At 37.4% G+C, this 24,983-nt stretch overlaps 1 protein-coding gene across 9 annotated transcripts in view; it reads left to right on the top strand.

Moving 5' to 3' along the window:
• scn8ab (sodium channel, voltage gated, type VIII, alpha subunit b) overlaps positions 1 to 23,746 on the top strand; it is a 60,604-nt gene extending 36,858 nt beyond the window's left edge. For 6 of the 9 annotated variants that reach the window (XM_048199328.1, XM_048199324.1, XM_048199327.1 and 3 more), the window contains 10 exons: positions 3,511 to 3,628; positions 5,982 to 6,136; positions 7,553 to 7,726; positions 9,540 to 9,662; positions 14,829 to 15,113; positions 16,427 to 16,480; positions 16,586 to 16,723; positions 16,981 to 17,085; positions 17,865 to 18,135; positions 18,222 to 23,746. In XM_048199328.1, coding sequence (XP_048055285.1) covers positions 3,511 to 3,628; positions 5,982 to 6,136; positions 7,553 to 7,726; positions 9,540 to 9,662; positions 14,829 to 15,113; positions 16,427 to 16,480; positions 16,586 to 16,723; positions 16,981 to 17,085; positions 17,865 to 18,135; positions 18,222 to 19,378 — 2,580 coding nt within the window. In that variant the 3' untranslated portion in view covers positions 19,379 to 23,746. The remainder of the gene's footprint in view (positions 1 to 3,510; positions 3,629 to 5,981; positions 6,137 to 7,552; positions 7,727 to 9,539; positions 9,663 to 14,828; positions 15,114 to 16,426; positions 16,481 to 16,585; positions 16,724 to 16,980; positions 17,086 to 17,864; positions 18,136 to 18,221) is intronic. The other 3 variants (XM_048199331.1, XM_048199333.1, XM_048199332.1) reach the window with 1 other exon arrangement.
• Positions 23,747 to 24,983: the final 1,237 nt, after the last annotated feature.

Raw genomic sequence — 24,983 nt, 5'->3', positions numbered from 1 at the left:
TAAAAAAAAAATTAAAAAAAGAAAATGATTCTTCTTTGATGACTTGTGATTCATATATTAAATCTAAAGCAGGTGCTGAGGTTATTGTAAAAAAAAGTATTAGGCTGAAGTAAAGCAGTGGAAAATTGTATGTAGCCCATACAGTATTCTTTGAGGAATTGAAAATGGCTTACTACTGCTTACTGTACAGAATTCACAAGAATCATCATTTTGAGTCCATGTTGCTTTTTGCATCATTTTACTTCAGAAACAGTTGGTTTGTGTTTGCTGGCAGAGTCAGACTTTCTCTTTCTGGTACAAAATGACTGTGTAACATTCACTCGCATCACTTTATATATTTCCTGGGGCCATAATAGGGCTATTTGATTAAAGATGACTTATTTAATAATAAAATGACAAAAGAAGGCTGCTTGAGTCAGTAGAGGATGACTTCTATCAGGACTGCATTGAATTGTACAGCAAACTAGTCATTTTTATTTTGCATTTGATCCTTTGGGAGCTAAATGCATTATGTTTAAATGTGTATATTTTAATTAATCAAATGACGAAAAACTTTAATTAAAGGGAGTGTGATCAGATTATGACAGTATGTGTTTGTGGAGCCTGACTAGATGAAGTCAGTCTCAGTAGTTGATTACGGGCTGTAGATTACAGCAGTATGGGTGGATTAAGGCTTTGCAGGCAGTATAAGAATGTTGAGTTGTGCTATTCCTGTGATTTATTGCCTTGCTGCTTCTGCTGAGTGCTGAGCCACTCAGCCAAAGAATAGATGCAGTCCACCAGATGATGTAATGTTTTTCCTTTGTATGTGTGTGTGCGCTTGCACACGTGCATGTTTAGATAAAAATTGGGTTATTAAAGATGTGGTATACCCCTCAAAACAAGAGCACAGTGCATAGCTAGCCCCTAAAAGGTATTCAGTAGTTTTCTGTTCTATGTATATATTAGCATTCTACCAGGGAGCAGATTGAACCAAAAACAATAATGTCAGCAGTCACTTGTCATCCAAAATCAAATGTAGTTCAACATATGTAGCACATACATTTATACTGACTCTCCTGTCATTGTCCTGGTCTCTGTGCAAAGACTGGGTCACCTTGACCCAGTTTAGACGTAACAGATCCAGTACTGCTGAACTACATGTGCTGAACATCTAGCCAGTGGCATTACAGTAGATCATTTTTGTTAGCCAGTCAGAGCAGTGCTGGGTGGGTCTTCATTTTTGATTGGCCAGGCTGGGTCAGGGAGGACTGCAGTGGTAGTGTGGAAGGGTTATTTTATGCTTTTGATGTTTCCGACTGCCTGTGTGTATGTGTATTAACTAGTAGGGTTTTATAAAACAGCTGTGTCATCTTGGCCTCAGGGTCAGGCTCTTCCAGTAGTCTTGGAATGTGTTTGTATGGGTATATGCATGTGCCTGTGTATGCATTCATATTAAATTATGGTAGGTGCTATGGAGTTATATGACACATTTAAGTTGCTTCCTTTTTATAATATAATATATTGAAATCCATTGAATAATTAGAAAAAATAATGCACACCCGAGGCGGTAATGCAGCCACGTCATGAAATGGAGTGCATAATTTTTCTAATAATTCAATGGCCTTTAGTCAATTATTTCACTTACGCTATGGTTACCACACCTCAAGACATTGTTAAGATTCTTTATTTGTTCAGATGTCAGGTTTTTTCTTGTGTGTTGGACTAATTTCTTATGCATCTCATCCCAAGCCTGTTACTAATTCAAAAATGTCATTTTAGATCAAGTAATGAAAGATTGAGCCACTGATAAGCAGTTAGAGAGAGAGAAAGAGATTAAGCATGTGGATTACCTGAGTTTGTGGATCTTTCAACAGCGACAACAGCGTTTTTTAATCTCTACAAATAATGAAGCTGTAAATTTAACTGCTTCAAGAACAGCGACGTTACTACTAGATGTACTATTTGTTCAGACTTTAAATAAATTAGTTTAGGCTTGGTGTTTATAATAAATTTTGTTTATAATGAATGCCACTATAACTTATGTTTGTTTTATTCTTACTTTTTTTATTGCTGTCCTGTTCTGAATGCCATTGAATTTAAAGAATTTTTTTGTGGAGAGAGAGGAACCGATTTATGCAACTAATCTTTTTTTTTTTTTTTTTTTCCCTTCCTTTTTCTCAACAATGCAATTTTGAGCCGGTGCAATATTATATTATATTATATTATATTATATTATATTATATTATATTATATTATATTATATTATATTATATTATATTATATTATATTATATTATATTATAAAGATATTAACTAGGATATGTTGTTGTTGTTTTTTGTCTCAGCATTATTATTTTCTGTTTTAAGATAGACGTAAATACAAATGTGCTATACCATAATATGCAACAAAAAGTAAATCAATAGACAACACCTGATTTGCATAAATACAGCAAAAAGTAATTCATCACTGTCTGATTTGCATATGTAGATGATAGTTTTTAACCTTGTTAATTCAGTTAGTGTTGAGTCAAGGTTAATTGTGTCTTGGGTAGAGTGAATTCTAATTAAGCTAGACACCCAGAAGAACAGTGAAGGTCAGTGCTAGGACACATCTGGCTTCATTTTATAACTTACTAGTGGGAAAGATTATTGCCTCACAGTTACTCATGTGCTGATATCAAGTTATATTGAATCTCGCTTTCAGGGATTTCTGTGAACTAACACAGCAGAAGTTTTTCACTAGAGAAAGCATTGATTAGAGAGCTGATTAGTCAGGGTCAGGATAAAATAATAGTTTGTTCAATGAACTTAAATTACAACCGTACAACAAGAATAAAACAAGTTCATTTAAACAAATAATGTATTGTTGAACCAACTTAAGTTCCTGTGTCATACTAACTAGCAATAGCACATGTTAATATTCTACAGACAATTTTGCTTATTATTATACACAAAATATAGGATGAGCACATAAGAAGACACTGGTCTCATTACTGGCAATTAGCACAGTTTTTGTTCATTGAGTGAAGCAAGTGCCCCTCTTCTGCACAATGGTAACCTCAAAATTCAAAAACATAACAGAATCTCTTCTTAATCTCCAACATAACTGAACATTAAGCACTAACATGACTTTCTCTTTACTGTAAAACATAAAATAACACTTAATTAAAAAATTTTACTCTCCTAATGCAGTCCCATCAAAGCATGCTGGGAACTGTAGATCCACTGTCCAGTTAGTTATGTCAACAAAAATTATTCATGTAGTCCCAACACAAAATGATTGTTAACTTTCTTTTTAAAGTGAATTTAACATAATAAATGGATTTAACAATTATATTTATTTGTGACGAAAAAGTTAAAGAATTAAGTTGATTCAGCACATTTTAAGTTTTTCCATTTGAGTGCACCTTGTGTTGACCTTGTTTGTGACCATCTGGAAAGGCTCTTGTTAAAATAAATAGATAAAATAGAAGTGGAAGAATTAATCAAAATGAACAAAATGTACATTGACATGCCTTTTTCCCTATAGCTGGATGACACCAGCTCTTCCGAGGGAAGTACTATTGACATAAAGCCTGATGAGGAGGAAATGGCTGTAGTGGAGGTTGTAGAGGAATACTTGGACCCAGAAGCCTGCTGGACTGATGGTGAGAAATGCATGTGTGTTTGTTTGAAAGTAAATGTACTTCTGACTTTGATAAAAACTATATACAATGTCTGTATGAGTATGTAGGACTTTCAGTTGAAGTAATTGTTTGAATTACAATGAATAAATTAATAGAATGTATTATATATATGTATGTATGTGTATATATATATATATATATATATATATATATATATATATATATATATATATATATATATATATAATTAGAGATGCACCGATTTATCGGCGGCCAATATTTATTGATTTTTAATCAGTTTCATTTATTAATAAACTCCGTGAAGGCATTGAGTTGTATAATGTCTGTTGCATAATCCAAATTTTTTCTCTGGGTAAAATAATTAAACACTCGCTAAAACAAAATGAAATCTGTACAAAATCACAATCAGGCCAGTGCTGCATCTTCACGAAACTTTATCCTTTGCACGTGTTTTTAAGGCTTGCGAATTTAAATATTCAAGCGCAAAAAGACACGAAAGAGAACTCAATTCTACTCACTGTGTGAGAAGTTTTGTGTGCGCACACATCTAAAGCGTGTGCCTGTAAAGTCACATTTTAGACAGCGTGCAAATACTGATTTGAGTTCTTTTTTTACTTATAATTCACACAAAATTATATTAAAATGCCAGTCTCGGCGAGTATCTTGGTAAACATTGTCATTTATGTCAATTAAACATAAACAGTTGAGAAGTAAAATGCTTGTGTAACAGTATATTGGATCAGTCCAGCTCTTTAAAGTGACAGCAGCCTAAAAGCCTTTCACACTAGGTGCGTTTACATGGAGCATTGTAATCGGTTTAAAAGTCCAATCCGAATGAAAATGCTCCATATAAACACCTCAATCGGAATAAAAATGCCCAAACCGGTTTAAGAGGGGTGGGATAAACCTTTCTATAAACTGAACAAAATACAAACTCTGCCACGTAAACACGTTAAACTGATTACTTTACATCTACGTCATCACGTCAATAGGCCAGGGGTCATCAGAATGCATAATTTTGCGGCGGCAAAATCAAACTGGAGTAAAACTGAAACAACACATTTAATAAATACACTGAAGGAACTCAGTTTGTCATTACTACCATTACAACCTTCATCAACACGCTTCTGCTTTTCGGAGGAAGGAGGGGTAGTATTGAGATGCTCCGAAATGCACAGCCACCAAACAGGTCAGCTTCCTGTGCCCGTCTTTTCCTCAGTCCTTCCATCAGTAATATACTACAAATTAACGCCTTTGCTTGATTGAGAGCAACACTTTACATAAAAATAGCATGCATAAGAAATGATGGAACTCCATGTTGACAGGAATACAAGGAGGCAAACAGGACATAAGCTAAAGTGCGCATGTCACAAAGTAATTCCGATTGAAAGCGCGGCGCTCCCATAATCGTAACACTTGCACACATGGAAGAAAACGGACAGTGATCACATAATTCAGTGGAAAATTAATAGAAATGATATTCTGTATAAAGAATGTGAGAATAAATCTGTTCTCAGATACCAATGATAATCTCCTCCTGGATACTCTTCTTCGGTGTTTGTTTACACAAGTTTTTGAAACAGCGCCACCTCTCTCGCCCTTCTGTGCAACAGCAGCTGCTCCGGGCACGTGATCTAAAACTCAAATCTAATTAGGTGGCCTGTTTCATCGCGGAGCGACGGGGAAAAAATTTGACACACAGGTCGGAAAAAAATTCCTCGAATGTTCGCGCACAGTGTGAAAGGCTCCATAGGAATCTATTGTTTCGTTTCAAGAACGTCATTGCGGCAAAAATTTGCGCCAAATTCCAGGATTTTTCTCCTTATGGTGGACTTCAATTGACCCCAAACGGTTTAAGGTCAAAATTACAGTTTCAGTGCAGCTTCAAAGGTCTTTAAATGATACCAGACAAGGAATAAGGGTCTTATCTAGTGAAACGATTGGTCATTTTCTAAAAAAATATAAAAATGTATATGCTTTATAAACACAAATGACCGCCAGACCGCCTTCCGTATTCTTCAAAAAGCTTACACTGTAAGTCCAACACCTTCCCTATTCCGCCGCGTTCGTTCCGTAATTTGAATAGCTCAAATAAGAGAGCAAGTGACAAATATTGGTACTGGAATGGACCAATAGTTGTTTGTTAAAATCGGTATTGGTATCGACCAAAAAAAAAATCCTATTGGTGCATCGCTAAAAAAAAAAAAAAAATATATATATATATATATATATATATATATATATATATATATATATATATATATATATATATATATATATATATATACATACACATATATAATATATCATTGTTTTAAATGTGTATTCAGCATATATGTAATATGTTTTTCAGCCTGCATTGCACGGTACAAATGTTGTGACGTGCCTATTACTGAGGGCTGGGGGAAGTACTGGTGGTTTCTGAGGAAAACTTGCTACCTCATTGTTGAACACAACTGGTTTGAGACACTCATCATTTTTATGATTCTTCTCAGCTCTGGAGCTCTGGTGAGGTCACACACATGCACACACACACTATACAATTATTATTATTTTTTTAATGTAGAAGCTGATATCATTTGCTACTATTTTGTCAAAAGTGCAGAGATGTAAACCATTTCCAATAATTGCTGTACACTTTGGGGTTCCATTCATTTTTGTAAAGTGTTTGAAGCACACATCCTATGTTTTTAAGACCTGAAAAAATATCTCAAAATATATATATATATATTTGGCAAATACTTGTGATAGCAAAAAAGCAACATTTGGTCCCAAACTAGCTAGCCCCTACTGAGTGACAGCTTAATTTAGGCAAAATTTGGAACTTTATCTACTTTTTTTAAAATTATTTTTAACTTTTATTATTTTTGATGTTTGTTAAATGTATATTTAGATAAAATTACAAAATCAAATAAATAAGGGTTTAAAATGCATTCAGATGTCTTTTGATAACAGGGTAACAATTCATATAATCTTTAGTTTGACCTTCTGAGGTCAACATTTTCTGAAATTTAAGCTCCTTTTTTCACTTACCATTGTTGAAAGAAAAAAGAAAAAAAAACGGTACTGAAACTCTTAAAAGCACTCTCAGCTCTTAAAAGTTCCAGGCCTTATTCATTGAAAGTGATGCAAATAACTTTGCATATTACAGATAAATGAGTCATTTCATCCAGTCTAACAAGCAGTGGAGACCTCAGAAATATGCCAGTTCATAACTGCTTATGGCATTTTCGAAAGTCAGTGATATAGATTTACAAAAGCTGAGATAAAGTTTCTCTTGGAAGATACATGGGGCACAATGTATATTAATATCCCTGCACAATGTATATGTGCAAAACGAATGCGCTAGAACGCTAGTTCAGGTAGATTTTATTGTGATTGAGGCTGCATAGCATACTGTGTGGTATATGATCTATGTAAGTAGCTAATGGCTATCACTATATTGCGCTGAACCGGCCCCTGCACCTCAGCAGTCTGTCTTGGGGCTGCAGTATCTCATGTCTACTGTTAGGGAGCGTAGCCAAATGCTGTAAAAAAAAAAAAAGGCCCCACATGCAGAAGATGCTGATGCCTCTCTCACAGCTACTGTTAGGGACTGTAGCCAAACTCCCACTGAAGTGAAAGTGTGATGTAATGTAAGTGGGCTTGCAGTGCCACACTTTGGTGATATCAGGGACTGAAAGTGATTGTGTGAAATTCACAGGTTATAAATTTTCATCAATATATCAAACAAAACAATTATTTAAAAAAAATAAAAATAAAATGATTTTTTTTTTTTTGACAAACATGCATCATTTTATTAGACTCTTGTACAAATGTCAATTTAAAATAAGTGAATATTACTAAAAGTAGAGAAATGAATTGAACATTCAGAAATGATGGCCTAAATAAAGGCCTAATCCTTTTCTCTGTTTTGTTTCTAAGGCGTTTGAGGATGTATACATTGAACAGAGGAAAACCATCCAGATCATTCTAGAATATGCAGACAGAGTCTTCACATACATCTTCATCCTGGAAATGTTGCTGAAATGGGTGGCCTATGGATTCGTCAAATACTTCACCAATGCATGGTGCTGGCTGGACTTCTTCATTGTGGATGTAAGTAACTTAATAGTAATGTCCATAAATCACAGCTGTTATCCCTTGCAGTGCCTCATCATGTGATGCTCTCACGATGAACATAATTTTCACACAGTACAGATGGATTATTTGGCAGATTTATTTATGTGTTGTATTGTTAGTCATTTGGGCGATTGATATGTTTCTCTATTCTATTCTATTCATTTTGGTCCTTGTGGTCTGCTTTGAGGCCAGTAGTCTTAATCTTCAGACTGATCTTAAAATTAGATTTGATCTTTATTGGTAGAGTGCTCGGGTGCTGCGCCACTCTCTTTAGTCTGTTTATTGGTCATGTTTCCAAAATATGGTGATGCAGAAGTAGTGCAGTAGTCTTGATATACATGTACTGAAAAAATGTTATGAAAAATTGTTTACTGGTGAACAGAAAAGGTACGGAAACTTAGTATTGTTATTAGTAACATTGTTATCTCCTTTTAATTTATTTTTTAGATATATTATGATGTATTATTATTATTTCCCCCTTTCACAAAATAAACATTATTTTGCGTCAGCAAAAAACTTCTTAATGTAAATTCTAGGTAGATGATCTAATTGATCCTGAATTGGTCTACTTGCAAATTGCAATCATGAAAAATGTAAATAGAAGAATATTTTACATTTTTAAATGTATCATTTTATATCTGTTATACATAATTCAGTTAGTTGAAACCACACGACCATTTAATATGACGTTTTAAATAATTAGTAATTCATGCAATTGTTAATTAATTTTAATGAATGTTTTAATGAATCAATAATCTTCATAGAAGGTTACTAATGCTTGCAAAACATTGCTCTTTTCACTTTGAAATGGTGATTTTTATCAGAAGTAGGAATTTCCTTGTATTTTTAAAATACTACATAGATATACAAGGTCGTATTTTTGTAAATAAAGCTGGAAAACTTGGTCATTTGTAAATGGTCAACATAGTATTGATGTCAAAACCTTGAAGACATCAACATGACTGCCCATGTTTATATACATAGCCTGTTTTGGTATACAGCAATTTGGCAGGGTCAAATTTGTGTTCTATGTGGATGAAAGTCCTTAACGAAAGTATTTCCAATTGCTAGTTATTGTCCCTGACAGGCACTGTAACCTTGTCTCTCTATAGTGCTGATGGACACAGAGGGCCTGAGAGGGCATAAGAGGGCCGGGAATTGAGGGGCCAGGGTAAGGTCTCTGTTAGGACTCTCTTGTTCTTTTACAGGAGTTCCTCTCTCTCTCTGCCTCCTTACTCTCCCAAACTGCCCTGTTACCCTAATGACTCTCGAATGGTCTCGTGTGTACAGTACACGGTTGGTGTGTGTTCGTATTGTGTGTATTTTGTGTGTACAAAGTACAGTGAATGTGCTTCTAAGTTTGTGCACATCTCTTCTCTAAATGTGTCCCTTCACCTCTGTTTTTTGTATTTCTCAACCACAAGTTTCCTTCCAGGTTTGCTGTAAGCTGCTTTTCAAGCTTCGTCTGCCTGCGATACCAAAAATGAATCGCACAATAAGATCAAAAGTGCAAACATTTGGGTCGCCCAACATATACAGTACCTATGACTGGTTAACCCCATGTTTAACCTGAATCTCTCTCCTTCTTTCTCTCTCTGTTGTTGAATACACATATATGCATACATACATGAGCAAACCCTTCTATATGTATGTATATATCTGTTTACTGCCTCTCCAGCTCAGTGTCAACGTAGGGTCCTCTCTCTTTCTCCCTGACGTCCTCCTTGACTCTAACACTTTGGCCCGTCTCTTTCTCTCTTCCTCCCTTCCTCTTTCTCTCTTTGTATAGGTGTCTATAGTCAGCCTTATAGCTAATGCGCTGGGCTACTCAGACTTGGGCCCCATAAAGTCCCTGAGGACTTTGAGGGCTCTCAGGCCCCTGAGAGCTTTGTCCCGGTTTGAGGGCATGAGGGTAAGATCCAGGGCTGCCTTATGCATGCCAGTCACTCTGTGAGAACACGACTGCATGCCGAAAACCACCATTGTGCAGAAAGCAAAGCCACAGCTACAGAGGAATAAGCAAACCTATCAGGATTCTGGAAATCCAAATGACATTGTTTTGGCTAAACCTATCCTTCAAGTGCATGTATTTGAAAACTCTCCGCATGGAAAACCTTTTCAACATTGCGTCATGATGCAGCTGAAATATGAAGATTTAGCTTCCTTTTTATTGATTTGTTAGATGTCAGGAAGAATAACGAAATTCCTTTTCCATTCAACTGACATCGCAAATAATCTTATAGCAACTTTTGGGGAAACTTATGGTTTTTAGAATAAAGATGAGAGAGGATATTATATGAAGCTGCCTCATCACAACCATTGATTTATTTTGTTCTGTTTTTTAATTGGGTTAAGATCGCTATCATTCATGCAATGACATTAGTCGAAGGCCTTTTTGTGATGTTTCAAACATCCAAATGCCTTAATGGTTCATTGTTTCTCTCAAAGTACCTCTGTCATTTGCTCAAGTCGTCCTCCAGCCTGAACCCCAGTTCCCATGCTCTGTCTTCACCATGCTCTTTTATGCAACCCAATACTTATCCACCAATTCCTGCATCCTTACTCCAGTCATTAGCAAATACTGTGGGGAAAAAAGACACAGCTTTCCTTTTTCTTAAGGTGTGTCATTTATAATGTATTCTGATTAAGCAAAGACCTTTGCCTTTAGGTTCAGATGACCATATTTTAGGGTTAAATATCAAGAACGTGAGCCAGATAATTTGATTTAACAGTGAGACAGCATGGTTAATAATAATCTTATTGGATTTGTATGCATCAGTTTTTATCAATTTGTGTTACAAACCTGGGGCCATATTCACAAAACATCTTAAGGCTAAAAGTAGCTCCTAACTTGCTAATTGAGGAGAAACTCTTAAAAATAATGGACGTGTCATTCCTAAATTTAGTATTTCACAAAGAATTTTAGCACTAAAACTAGGTCCTAAATCTGTGAAAAGTTAGGAGTAGTCAAGAGGACTCCTAAGTCACTACAACCAAATCACAAACCATCCTAAAATGGTTGTTGCAGGCAGTCTGGCTCAGCAGTCCACCCAAAGGCACTGTACACCTTTGGGGCAATAGGCAAGAGAGCCTCGAGTGCGGAGCCTTTTCTTAATAAATTATATAAATATTGTGATTTATAGATTTTAATCTGTGATGACATAACATAAAGGTTCACTTATGTACAGGCTAAATGTGTTGAGTGATGGAGAATAAAGCATTGCAGTCAAGTTGAATATAATATCCTATCGTTGGCGCCGATAGCCTTGTGGGCAGCTCGGGTGACCCGAGTTTGAATTCCGGCTCGCGGACCTTTCCTGATCCCGCCCCACCTTTTCTCTTCTCCACTTTTCTTCCTGTCTACTCACTGTCCTATCATAATAAAAAGGCAAAAACACCAAAAATAAATCAATAAATAAGAAAATAAAGTCAGATTAGTGGCATTTGTTTTCACAAGTTCACAGTTACAAATGATCGAATAGAGTAAAAGAGTAAAATAAGCATATTTTGGCATGCTGTCCGAGGAATGGCTCAGAGCTCCGAATTTAGCCCAAACCTAGAGCTACTCCCCCATATTCTGGGAATAGGAACAAGCCGAGAGTGAGGAGTCGGGGTGGCGGAGAGATGCAGAAAACTGTTGAGGTAAGGTGAGTCGGCTGTGTATGTATATGCCTCCTCTCGAGCTGATTAGATATTTGAACGTGCTCCTCCCAAACTTTGTCTATAAAACATCATTTGTCACGTCTGTGATCTTTCGAGATGCAGACATGTAAGAGGCTGACAATTAGCTGAACAGATACTTGTTTAATTAGTGACACTTAGCCTACATTTTAAAATCTTTATTTGAAATGACAACATTTTTATTTTAAAATCTTTATTTGAATATGGCAACATGATACCTCATTCTACAATATTTCTATGAATAAATCACTGGCAGAGACCCCTCCCCTATCAGCCAATCACCGTGAGCATAGTTTGTTAGCGTGTTGGCATCACCCATAGCAACGAGTTCAGCCCCGCCCTTTCTCTTAGCTTAAGACTAGCTAAGAACTTTTACTGCCATTTAGGAGAACTCTTAGTGGTAAGATAAAATGTTTTGTGAATATGGCCCGTTTTTCATTTATGTCAAATAATTTTGTCAGTCCTCCAAGTCAAACTTAGCAAGGACTTTGCAAAGAAAAGCAAGATAATTAGACATGATCAGTGAAATTTACAATTTGCATCAGATTTCAAACTAGATTTTTTTTGTTTTTTGTTACTCAGATACTGAATAACCGTCTTTTTATCCACTCATAATGTTCATAATCTGGTTTCATCTCCTTGGCATTGCATATCATGTAGAATGCATGTTCTTGAAGGTGTAAGCAGAAAGTCATGTTCCCCTCCATGGTTCTGTCGTAGCTAATCTCTGAGATTGCATAACCATCTCATTGGCATCCTTTTGCTACATTTCCTACACTTTGAAAAAAATATATATAAATTGCACTAATATATGAAGGCCAGAACTGAACTTTGAGGACCCTGATTTGTGTAAGGATCATTAATTAATAGGTTTGGGAATCGAAAATCAATTCCAGTTCTAGAATCGGATACTTAAGGTCAGGAATCGGATACTTGTAATGAAATAAAAATTTCGATTATTCGCTTATCGATACCTGGTTGCACATTTTAATGTGATTTCAAACCATTTTCAAGCGCAGAAAGATTAGAAAGAAAACTCAATTCTGCACTCACGCAGCACGCTGTTTTCTTTGTGCACACATCCAAAGCTCATGCACAGAGACCCGCCTCTCATATAGTGTGCGATGCTGAATTGATTTCTTGTACTCATCTTTTTGCTCCTGAACGCTCAAATACACACAAATTCATGTCAAAATATCCTCGAAAAAACAGTCGGTTTTGTCCTAATTGAATGTAGTTGAGAAAGAAAATGCATGTGTAACAGTATATTGGATCCTGCATGAGGACTTAAAGTGACAGCAGGCTAATAAGCCTTCTGCAGTTTGTCATTAATGTTAATCAAAGAAAAAGAAAATCACTCACTGATCTTGACTGAATAACTTTAATGATGATTAATCTATATTGTATTTATAAAAAGAAAACTTTGCAGTGTTATTTTACATTTGATTACAATTTCTGTATCTGAACTTTGTTCAGTTGTATTTATTTGTGCCATTGCTAATTTGTTTATTTTATTACTGTTTACTTGTCTTTAATAATGTTTGAAATTTATATTAGTCCTGTTGTTTTTGCTGTGGTATTTTTTTTATCAAAACCATAGGAAAATGTTAGTGTTCTTTAGGCTGATGATTTTTTTATAGGCTGCTGATTTTTGTTCACGGAAATCACTGCAACAAAACATTTTGCCAAAAGACACAGACTAAATATGTTTGATATAAATGTTTGACTAAATGTTTTTACCTTACTGGAATTGAAACTGGGAATCGATAAGAGTTGGAATCGATAAGCAGAAGCAGAATCGGAATCACTAAAATTCAAACGATACCCAACCCTACTAATTAATAAGTTAGTAAGATCATTGACATGATTAACTCTCTAAATGTATAAGGGGTGTGGGGGGGGGGGGGGGCATGGCTGCTGGTAGTATTGACGCCCTGCATGCACTGTTACTGGCTGACCATTTTGACATCACCCAACCAGATAGTGTGTGTACCATAAATGTCAGCTTTTGTGTGTACCATAAATGAGAGGTGATTGGGAGGGTGGGAGTCTTTCTCTACAACAGTGGTTTTCAGTCCTGGTCCTGGGCTCTGAACATTTTGTATGTCTCTCTTATCTGACCCATCTGACACAGGACCAGGACTGAAAACCACTGCTCTACAATGTCTACCTTTTCATTTCAAACACAAATGGGATGGGTAGTTTTCTCTTAATAACTGGGTTCTTAATGACACTAAGCAGTGTACTGGTATGGCAAGAGAAAAAAAAATGTGTTTGGCTGTTATGTATATATGAGCAATAATAAATAAGAAGTGGCAATGGTCTACAAATTTAATTCCACATGTCCTCTGGATAACGGCCTTGTTTTGCTTCTGCTTGTTTCTTACTACTTGATACACCATTGTCAAGCATGAAATTGCTACCCATTCATAATTTTGAAAACCCAAACTACTCATATATTGTAGAATTCTGGATTGTTTAGATTTTATAGCATTTTATAATAATACTTTTATCCAATCATCTCTGAATGGGTAACAATATTGACTTATTGGCAAATAAGGTAGTCTTGATAAGCAAATAGAAGCAAAGCATGTGATATCCAGCATGCAACTTGCAGACTGAGAGAAATCAGTGCTGCTATCCTGCAAAAAAAAAAAAAAACCCTGCTAAAATTTCACTTAAATTTAACATTTAATCAAACATTAACAGAAATGGTTTTATTGCATTTTGTCTGTATAACCATTGCCACTTTAATGATCACTTTGTAGTTATTTTTTTTAACCTCTGTCATTTTTAACCTTTAAAAAAAGCACATTCATATATATATTTGGGGGATCAAGCCATACCATTTTACATCATCTTAGTGCTGTCATCTTTAGAATTTGTTAATTTACAATATGTTAGTGTATTTATCTCCATGCTCTTGCACAAAAAATTAATTTGACTATTGAGTAATTCATTATTAAGAGGTCAAAAACAGAGTAAATCTTAAGTATAATCACCTCTACCTCAACTTTTTTGCAAACTTATATTAGTGATACTAATATTTGCATGTATATACATGCATTGATAATATTGATAAACAAATGCCTATATATATTACTATATATTTGTTGTTATTAAACATTTGACAACAAAAACTAGATATTGTTCTAAAAGAGATTAGATGACAAATTGTGTAGAGGCCTTCTGAGATGGAAAATTGGATTACTTTAAAAAGAACTTGGAGATATGCACATTTTATGTTTAACATCTGAACATCAGAATAACTCAGTTTTGCTCTAACACCCTCTTTCTTTATCTCTCCTTCTCTTTTTTTTAATTTCTCCCTCTCAAACACTGAAATCCATCCCCCTTCATTGCCCACTTCCCCCAATCTATTTTTTCCCCTCTGTAGGTTGTTGTGAATGCTTTAGTGGGTGCCATTCCCTCCATTATGAATGTGCTGTTGGTGTGTTTGATCTTCTGGCTGATCTTCAGTATTATGGGTGTCAACCTGTTTGCTGGGAAGTACTATTACTGCTTCAACGAGACTTCAGAGGAGTATTTTAAACCCGACGTTGTCGACAACAGGACAGAATGCTTTGCTCTCATCAATGCGAACTACACAGAAGTTCGCTGGAAGAACGTGAAGATCAACTTCGATAATGTAGGCGCAGGTTACCTGGCACTCTTGCAAGTGGTAAGTCACACTCACATCTTATGTGTGTCAGTTGTTTGAATACAACGATCCCAGTACTTTCCCAGTAAACTTAAGACAATGAAACTGAAACACTGGCCAATATAGTGTTGGAGGTTTCTTGCCTGGTGGCCAATCTTCACTGGTTTTACATTACATCAGTAAGAGCAGAGTGTGAAGGTTGAATTAGCAGAGCAATAGCACAGCTGTACATAAAATATTGCATAATGGGACATAATTGTGCATAAATGCATAATGCACAAATAGTGTATAGAGAGCTATGGTATTGAGGGTAATGTCACACGTAAGACGAACCACATCCAACAGTGTCGACATGAGAGGAAGCTGTCTGAAAGGGATGTCCGGGTACTTGGATTGTATCCAAAAAACATAAAACCACAGCTGCCCAACTCACTGCAGAAATAAATGCGCACCTCGACTCTCCTGTTTCCAATAAAATTGTTCGTCAGGAGCTCCACAGGGCTGCTATAGACAAACAATTGGTTAGTCGTGCCAATGCTAAATGTCCATTTCACTGATGCCAACGGTGCAGATCTTGGGCTGTGTACAATGTAAAACATGTATTGTTCTCTAATGAGTCCACCTTCACTGTCTTTCCCACATTTGTGGGAGTTACGGTGTGGAGAAACTTAACACCCGGACTGTTGCTGCCCAGAGTGAAGCACAGGGGTGGATCAGTGATGGTTTGGGCTGCTATATCATGGCACTCCCTTCCACTGCCAAGGACCACTGAACCATTCTGGAGGACCATGTGCACCTAATGGTTCAAAGATGGTGCCGTGTGTCAGCATGATAATCCACCAATACACACAGCAAGACTTGTGAGAGAATGGTTTGATGAACAAGAAAGTGAAGTTGAACATCTCCCATGGTCTGCACAGTCACCGAATCTAAATATTTTTGAACCACTCTTGGGTATTTTGGAGGAGCGAGTCAGAAAACATTTTCCTCCATCAGCATTACGTAGTGACCTGGCCACTGTCCTGGAAAATGAAATGGCTCAAAATCCCTTTGGCAAATGTGAAGGACTTGTATCCGTCATTTCCAAAACTAATTAATGCTGTATTGGCCACAAAAGGAGGCCTCACACTATACTAATAAATTATTGTGGTCTAAAACCTAGTGTTTCCGTTTCATTGTCCAACCCTTGTACATGAACTCTTACGAGGATAAACCCAAGTAACCATATAAACACATAGTACCCAAGCATAAAACAAGCAGATAGAACATTAATTCCTGTTGCTATGCATGGCTTTTAGTTTTTTTTTTTTTTTTTTTCTTTCCGTATGACCTAGGCCACATTCAAAGGCTGGATGGACATCATGTATGCTGCTGTGGATTCTAGAAAGGTGCAGTATATACAGTTACACACTATATCAGCTCTAATTGTCTTTATAGTTTGACACTACTGGCTTTGTTCAAGTAAGTCACTTTTTGCTTATTGTTTCTTGCAGGTTGAGGACCAGCCCATCTATGAGGACAACATCTACATGTATATTTATTTTGTCATCTTCATAATCTTCGGCTCCTTCTTCACTCTAAATCTATTCATTGGTGTCATCATTGACAACTTTAATCAACAGAAGAAAAAGATAAGTGTTCTCTTTTTCACCTCTACAAAGATTTTGCATTGTTTCTTCTCTATTCTTTGCACTTTCTTTCTTTCTCTCTGTATTCCATGTTATCTCCTCTTCTGTCAGAGCTTTCAGTTAAGTGCTTAATGGGGAAAACTCCTGAATAACAGCCTTAGTGTGTAATGCTGTGGGTCTGTATGGACATGTGCCCCAATTGAGCAAACATGGTTGAGCAAGATTGTCAGGTTGTAACCAGTCTTCTTTTGTCCCTATACTTTGGAGGTCAGGATATCTTCATGACAGAAGAACAGAAAAAATACTACAATGCTATGAAGAAACTGGGATCAAAGAAGCCACAGAAACCTATTCCTAGACCTCTGGTAAGCATTAAGATCTGGGATGTGCCTATCTGGCCATCATTAGCCCCTTTCGCACAGCGTGTTGATCCCAGAAAATTGCCTTCTGTGTGAACGCAAACATGTTCCGGGATCAATCCCGGGATGGGGAAATCGCAGATCATAAGCAAACTTAAGACGCTGCAGAGAAATTACATGTCACATCCTGATGTCACGTGTCTTTACGGGATCTTTATGGGATGTGTGAATGCACACACAGATTCCACAAAATCACTGGCAGTGTGAAAGAACCAAAATCTGGGACGAATCTCAGGACATATTTTCCGGAATCTCTGTGTCTATGTCAGTGCAACTTAAATAAACAAGTTCATTGGCTGCTCCCATATGTGAACTGTCCAGTGAGAGACTATAAATAAAGCATTTGGAAAAAGGATAAAGAAAAGCAATTTGTAAATGTTTTTAAAAATGTAGTTTAAACATTGCATTTAAAAATGTACTAAACTAAAATTAATGTTACATTTAACTTTAAAAAAATAAATAAAAAATACAAATTAAACATTTTTAATTTTTATTTGTTATTTTTTATTAATTTGTTTTATTGTTACATTTAACTACACTTTTTAAACATAACCAGTTTAAAATATTTTTTTTTATTTGTCAGTTTCAAATATTTTACATTTACATATTACATTTGTTATTGATAACTAACTTTTTCATTTTCATTTTAAGTAACATTCCTAGTCCCCCGTACTAATCTCCATCTCTTCTGTACTGTATTTCTTCTTCTTTTCCTTTTCTTACAGAACCAAATCCAGGGGATGGTATTTGACTTTGTCACTCAGCAGGCCTTTGACATTTCCATCATGATGCTCATCTGTCTTAACATGGTAACCATGATGGTGGAAACAGATGATCAGTCAGATGAGACAGAGAACATCTTGTACTGGATAAACTTCATATTTATTGTGTCCTTCACTGGCGAGTTTGTCCTGAAACTCTTTGCTCTGCGACACTACTATTTCACCAATGGTTGGAACATCTTTGACTGCGTTGTTGTCATTCTGTCCATTGTGGGTGAGTGCTGTGTCCAAATGTTATTTTTATATATTTTTTTAAGAGCTATGGACAATTTTGTCATTTGTTTTTGCTGTGTTTTTCAGGTATGTTCCTGGCTGACCTTATTGAGAAGTACTTTGTGTCACCAACTTTGTTCAGGGTCATCCGCCTGGCTCGAATTGGCCGCATCCTCCGTCTAATCAAAGGAGCTAAGGGCATCCGGACATTATTGTTTGCTTTGATGATGTCACTTCCTGCACTGTTCAACATTGGCCTGTTGCTTTTCCTTGTCATGTTCATCTTCTCCATATTTGGCATGTCTAACTTTGCCTACGTGAAACGAGAAGTAGGAATTGATGACATGTATAACTTTGAAACCTTTGGCAACAGCATGATCTGTCTATTCATGATCACCACATCAGCTGGGTGGGATGGCCTCTTGGCTCCTATCTTGAACTATCCCCCTGATTGCAACCCAGAGAAGGAGAACCCAGGAACCACTGTTAAGGGCGACTGCGGCAACCCCTCAGTGGGAATCTTCTTCTTTGTAATGTACATTATCGTGTCCTTCCTGATTGTGGTGAACATGTACATCGCTATCATCTTGGAGAACTTCAGTGTCGCCACCGAGGAGAGTGCTGATCCACTGTGCGAAGACGACTTTGAGTCCTTCTATGAAATCTGGGAGAAATTCGACCCCGACGCTTCGCAGTTCATCACCTTCGCCAAACTGCCGGACTTTGCGGATACATTAGAACATCCTCTCCGTGTGCCAAAGCCAAACATCATCGAGCTGATCGCCATGGACATGCCCATGGTGAGTGGCGACCGCATTCACTGCTTGGACATTCTGTTTGCCTTTACTAAGCGCGTGCTGGGCGACAGCGGCGACCTGGACATGATGCGACAGCAAATGGAGGAACGCTTCGTGGCGGCGAATCCCTCCAAGGTGTCGTACGAGCCCATCACCACCACGCTGCGGCGTAAGCAGGAGGAGGTGTCGGCTGTCGTGATCCAGAGGGCATACCGTTCCCACCTGGCGCGCAGAGGCTTCATCTGCAAACGCAGATCGGCCAACAACAAGCTGGAGAACGGAGGGGCCAATCAGGAGAAGAAAGAGGGCACACCTTCCACTGCATCCCTGCCATCCTATGACAGTGTAACCAAGCCCGAGAAGGAGAAGCAGGACGAAAACAACGAAGGCAAGGGCCGCAAGGAGAAAGGCCGAAACCAAAAAGACGTCAGGGAATCCAAGTGTTAAAACTTCTGCGATAAAACTCATGGACAGTGATAATGATCATGACGATATTATAACAAAAACTGTCATTTCAAGCGAATGGAAACCCTGATTAAACTATACAGATGTACAGATTAATTTCATTTAAGGGGAAAAAACAAAGCCGAAGTAACACGACAAAAAATTGTTTACAAACGTCACTGGTGTATCGAGGCGAAGAAAAATGTTGGGGTTCCTCAAAGCTTGAAAACTCTTACAAGTTAAACCAAACATAATCAGCTTCCTGTGTGACACTGTTGCATCAAGACTTGATTTAAACAGAATCAAATACGAACTCAAAAAGACAGATACTTGATCAAGTGTATTTTAGAGGGCTATATCGCGCTTCAGTATGGAACTCTTCACCGAGCAGGAATGTGATAATCCAAGGGAAAACTAGGATCGAATCCCATGCTTCTGAACTGCGTCGGCGAACTTTCCATGCAGAAAACAAACACTCATTCACGAAAGAATCGGCTTGCCGAGGTGGATTGCGAAGGAGTCTGCACCGTTTCATTGCATATGTGTAAGAACTCAACGTTACTGTGAGAGTGAGCAGGATAGACATGAGTGTGAAACAAAACTAAGAGTCTGGCTGATTCCAACGGTCTCTTTGCGTTTGTTAGCGTCGAATATATTTTACATGGTCTTTACATTATTTGAGCGGCAAAAAAGGAGAAATGGGAGGAAAAAAAACGAATTAACATTTAACATTTTGCCCATGTCACCCTCAGTAACTGTGTCATGATAACTTTGTTATACTTGCATCAAAAGGCTTTTTCTACATGGGCTTTCACACCGATAGGACCGGGGGCAATAACCAGGGGCCCCCAATACACATCTCCAAATGAATAATAAATTATTGTGCTTGTTCAATGCATAGAAATGACTTGCATGATGGCATGTTTTGATCAGAAATTTTGCATGAGTAATCATAGTCCACAAAACACTAATACAGACCACCACAGTGGCTTGACGATGTTTTAGGCTGTCCACTGGCTAAATTTATGACCAGAAATCAAATTTAATTTGATTTGATACTGAGAAAACCGAATTGGGCCTTCTCCTCTACTTAACTTTATGAAATTGATTCTCAAACATTTGGGATTGGCTTCAGATGGTGCAAAATGCCTGTGACTAATCAGTGGCTTACGTACATTGAAACAAATACTAGCATTGTGGCACATTATTGGAGAGGAAGGATACAAGGGACATCCCATTTTTTTTGCTGCTCAGGAGATAATGAATGGGAAAACTAAATGTTGGAATGTGTGTGTGTATGGAGACGAGAGGAAAATGATACAAAAAATAACACTGTAATTCCTAATGCTTCTTATTTTATTTGTATGCAGCAATATTGCTTACCTCACCTACGGCACTGCCCGCGCTGCGGGTCACATGGTAGGTGGGTCCAGGGAGGGGCAAGAGGGTAGGGTGGGGGTCAAAGTTTTGGGCATTATTAGGGGTGTAGCAAGTTGGTTGGCATTTTTAATCCTCATCAGGGGTTAGATGAGATGAGCTATAACCGTTTCGAGAAAGTGGCAGTTTTTTACTTTAGAGAAATAGAATTATGATACTTTTTCATTTGATTTCTACATGCCGTTTCTTTAAAGAGTTTTGCAGTGTGTCTAAGTCTAGTCTCGTCCCGGCTGGTCCCGTCGAGGGTCAGCCGGGCGTTTTTATCCGTGTATAAAGCCATCACATCTTCAGCAATGGTTTGATTGTAGCCAGGACTTGAGAGAGAAAACAGCGGGATGGTTGGGCAGTCACAGCTGTTTAAGGAGAAGCCAAAGATGTTTGTCTGATTATGTGTGCGATTTTGTGTCTGGAAGTTTCTGGAATGTCTCAGGAGTGGAGCGATCTTCTCTTGCTTAACGCTTTCAGACAGACTGATGCTTGTTGACTTTCCCCATTATTCTCAGGATACAACACAGATGTATCATGCAACTCTGATGTGATCAATAAGGGCCTTCAGTAGGTCCAGAGAATGTTTGTATTATGGGTGGAGCTAAAGCAGGAGCTCTCCCACCACATTGAACTCTCATGTAGAGAGAAGAGCAGGGCTATCTGACACAGAGCCGAGCTTCAGAGATTTCAGGCCGTAATAAAAGTGTTGCTGTGGCAGTGACGATGAGATGAGATCCAGACTGAGAATGCTGATAGTTCTCACCGCTGCTCTACAGAGGGACTTGGTTTTAAATGTGCAGTTATTCGACCCCTGGTCAGCCTTGTTTTTCATCAGTAGTCCACCACACTAATGCCAAATAACCATTCAGCACTGGTCCCACAGCAGCTTACTGTGAGCCGGGCAACTCCACACATCAGAGCAACTACATTTTCAGTTTCTTTTAGTGATGTCAGCAGTTTTCCCTTACCTTTCATCTGGTGTCGATGGTCCAGTTGCTGCATGCGAGGGTGTTGACCTGAACTAAAACAAACGAACAAACAAAAAAAACCTCTGCTCAGCAAAGCTCAACCATTCTCATTTATGCAGCCATGCAGGCTCAACTGTATAAACAACAACAACAACAACAACAACAAGAGCAAATAAATGTTCATACATTCATTTAAAAACAAAAATGAATGAAAAATCAATTTAAAAAAATATATTGTACAGTATAGGCTATGTTGTAAGCAGCACAAAATGCTGAAAAGTTAAGAATGAACTTTTTAAGAGACTATAAATAATGTAATATATAATTTTATTTTAACAGCATGCATAGTTTTTTGTAAATACAGAAATACTTTAAAAAAACTACTGCTATTAATCTAATACTGAAAAATAATTATAACCTTAATAGAATGGCTTCACTCATTGCCCTGGTCTCACTAGGTAGACTGTGACATATTTGTTAGGTGTAGATTTTTTGACACACTTTTCACATTAAAGAGGGGAATCCAATATATGTTCGATGCAAAAAGTATATATAAATCTATACATAAATCAAGGCATATATAGAGCTATACAACATATGTATTTATGTATACATGTATATGTACATATGTGTATATATATGCACACATATGCATATGTATGTATATATGACATGAGAGCACTGTCCTCCTCTGTGTTGACCTCTGCTTGGAGTTGAGGGGAAGCACTACTGGCTGTCATTTTCTCGCGTTCTTCTTTCTTTCGTGCAATACGTTCGGTGAACGACCAAAACTCTGACCTGGCCCACACAGTGTGCGCTTGTGTGCGTGTTCGAGACGTTTGGGTTTGAGCGAGTGATGTCTGTGTGCGTGCGCGGGTCTAGCTTTCGATGCACGACGATGTACTGGCTGCTCGCTATGGCTTATGTCGCCCGTTTTTGGGAGGGGAATGCACTACCAGCAATTCATTTACACCCTGTGTGAATACATCCTACCATCTCCAACTCACATACTACGTACATATGCACTAGACGCCACATGTTCTTCCCTCATAAACCCCCGTTTTCATCTCTTGGCTTAATCGGCAAATGCCATGATCTTTCAGTCCGAGTCTGAGAGAGAGCGAGTATGTGTGCGCGCCTGTGTGCGTGTGGGGTGGGGAGGGGGGAGGGGACGAAGTGTGTGTGACGATTTGGTCACTTTAAATGTGTGTGATGCAGTTTGACTTAAGCTTAGCTTGTTCTTCATCTCTTAGATACACAGCAATGCAATTTGCAGTCTTAGGTTTGGTTAGGCTTTATATTATGCTTTTCTTGTCTTTCTATGTTTGTTTAAGGTGCCTTTTGCTGCCAATTTTGTTTGTCAAAAATGTAGATGATGTTGCATAAAATTCTCCTAAACAAGTGGAGCTTGTTTCAAATGAGCACTGGGAGAAAGAACTGAAATAAAGAATGTCTGTGACATCTATTAAAAAGAAAAAAAGAATAAACAAAAATAAACAACAAAAAAAATTACAAAATACCCCAAAAAAATTACAAAAAGAGGAAAAAAAAGAAAATAAAAAAAAGAAAACTTAACTGGCATCAGCCTGACTTCATCATCAGAGATTGTCAAATAGCATGGGGCGGGAAATGGAGTGCGTCGGTCACTCGATGAATCTCTTAAAGGTTGAGTCTGTTGAAAGAGAAACAGTTTGCCTTCTGTGCTCAGCTTATGTTAATTTTCAGCCACTTCTTTTTATTTTTCTATAAATACTGATTTCTGTCTATTATTTTGTAGCATGACTGAGATGCTATTTCCTTCATTTGCTGAAAATAATTCAAATGGTTTTTGGTTCATAAAGTTGTTCTTATCTCTTGCCACTGATGTTGGAGAGGAGAGGGTGTGTTGCACAACCACTTGACTTAGTGAGAATCAGTGAAAGATTGTCTTCATTTGAGCACGAAACCTTTTCCAAACAATAAAGCAGCCTTCCAGTTATGCTCGTGTGCTTGTTTTCTTTCTTTCCACATTAGACATTCAAAAACTTCAAGTTAACATTCTTATTTGCATATCAATAACATTAGCAGTTTGAACACAGACTGTTTAATTACCAGGTCCTCACATTGAGTTGGGCTTTTGTATTCCTCTCTGTTCCCGAACAGACATTTTGGACTATAACATTAAAGGTGCCCTAGAATTAAAAATTGAATTTATCTTGGCATAGTTGAATAACAAGAGTTCAGTACATGGAAATGACATACAGTGAGTCTCAAACACCGTTGTTTCCTCCTTCTTATATAAATCTCATTTGTTTAAAAGACCTCTGAAGAACAGGCGAATCTCAACATAACACCGACTGTTACGTAACAGTCGGGATCATTAATATGTACGCCCCCAATATTTGCATATGCCAGCCATTCAAGACATTACACAAGCCAGTATTAACATCTGGATCTGTGCACAGCTGAATCATCAGACTAGGTAAGCAAGCAAGGACAATAATGAAAAATGGCAGATGGAGCAATAATAACTGACATGATCCATGATATCATGTTATTTTTAGTGATATTTGTAAATTGTCTTTCTAAATGCTCCGTTAGCATGTTGCTAATGTACTGTTAAATGTGGTTAAAGTTACCATCGTTTCTTACTGTATTCACTGAGACAAGAGCCGTTGCCATTTTCATTTTTAAACACTTGCAGTCTGTATAACTCATAAACACAACTTCATTCTTTATAAATCTCTCCAACAGTGTAGCATTAGCCGTTAGCCACGGAGCATAGCCTCAAATTCATTCAGAATCAAATGTAAACATCCAAATAAATGCAATACTCACATAATCCGACGCATGCATGCAGCATGCATGACGAACACTTTGTAAAGATCCATTTTGAGGGTTATATTAGCTGTGTAAACTTTGTTTATGCACTGTTTAAGTCAAGCGCGAGCTCCGTGGGCGGGGAGCGTGAGCATTTAAAGGGGCCGCAACATGAATCGGCGCATTTCTAATTATGCCCCAAAATAGGCCGTTAAAAAAATGAATAAAAAAAAATCTATGGGGTATTTTGAGCTGAAACTTCACAGACACATTCAGGGGACACCTTAGACTTATATTACATCTTGTAAAAAAATGTTCGATGGCACCTTTAATAGTAATAAAAATCATTTCGTTCAGTTAGAAAACAGACACTACAATTAAAAACTGAACGCATCTGCTCAATGCAGCGTAAACCA

This window comes from Megalobrama amblycephala, linkage group LG8, assembly GCF_018812025.1.
Source record: "Megalobrama amblycephala isolate DHTTF-2021 linkage group LG8, ASM1881202v1, whole genome shotgun sequence".
NCBI lineage: Eukaryota > Metazoa > Chordata > Actinopteri > Cypriniformes > Xenocyprididae > Megalobrama > Megalobrama amblycephala.
This window is presented reverse-complemented; position numbering and strand designations above follow the sequence as displayed.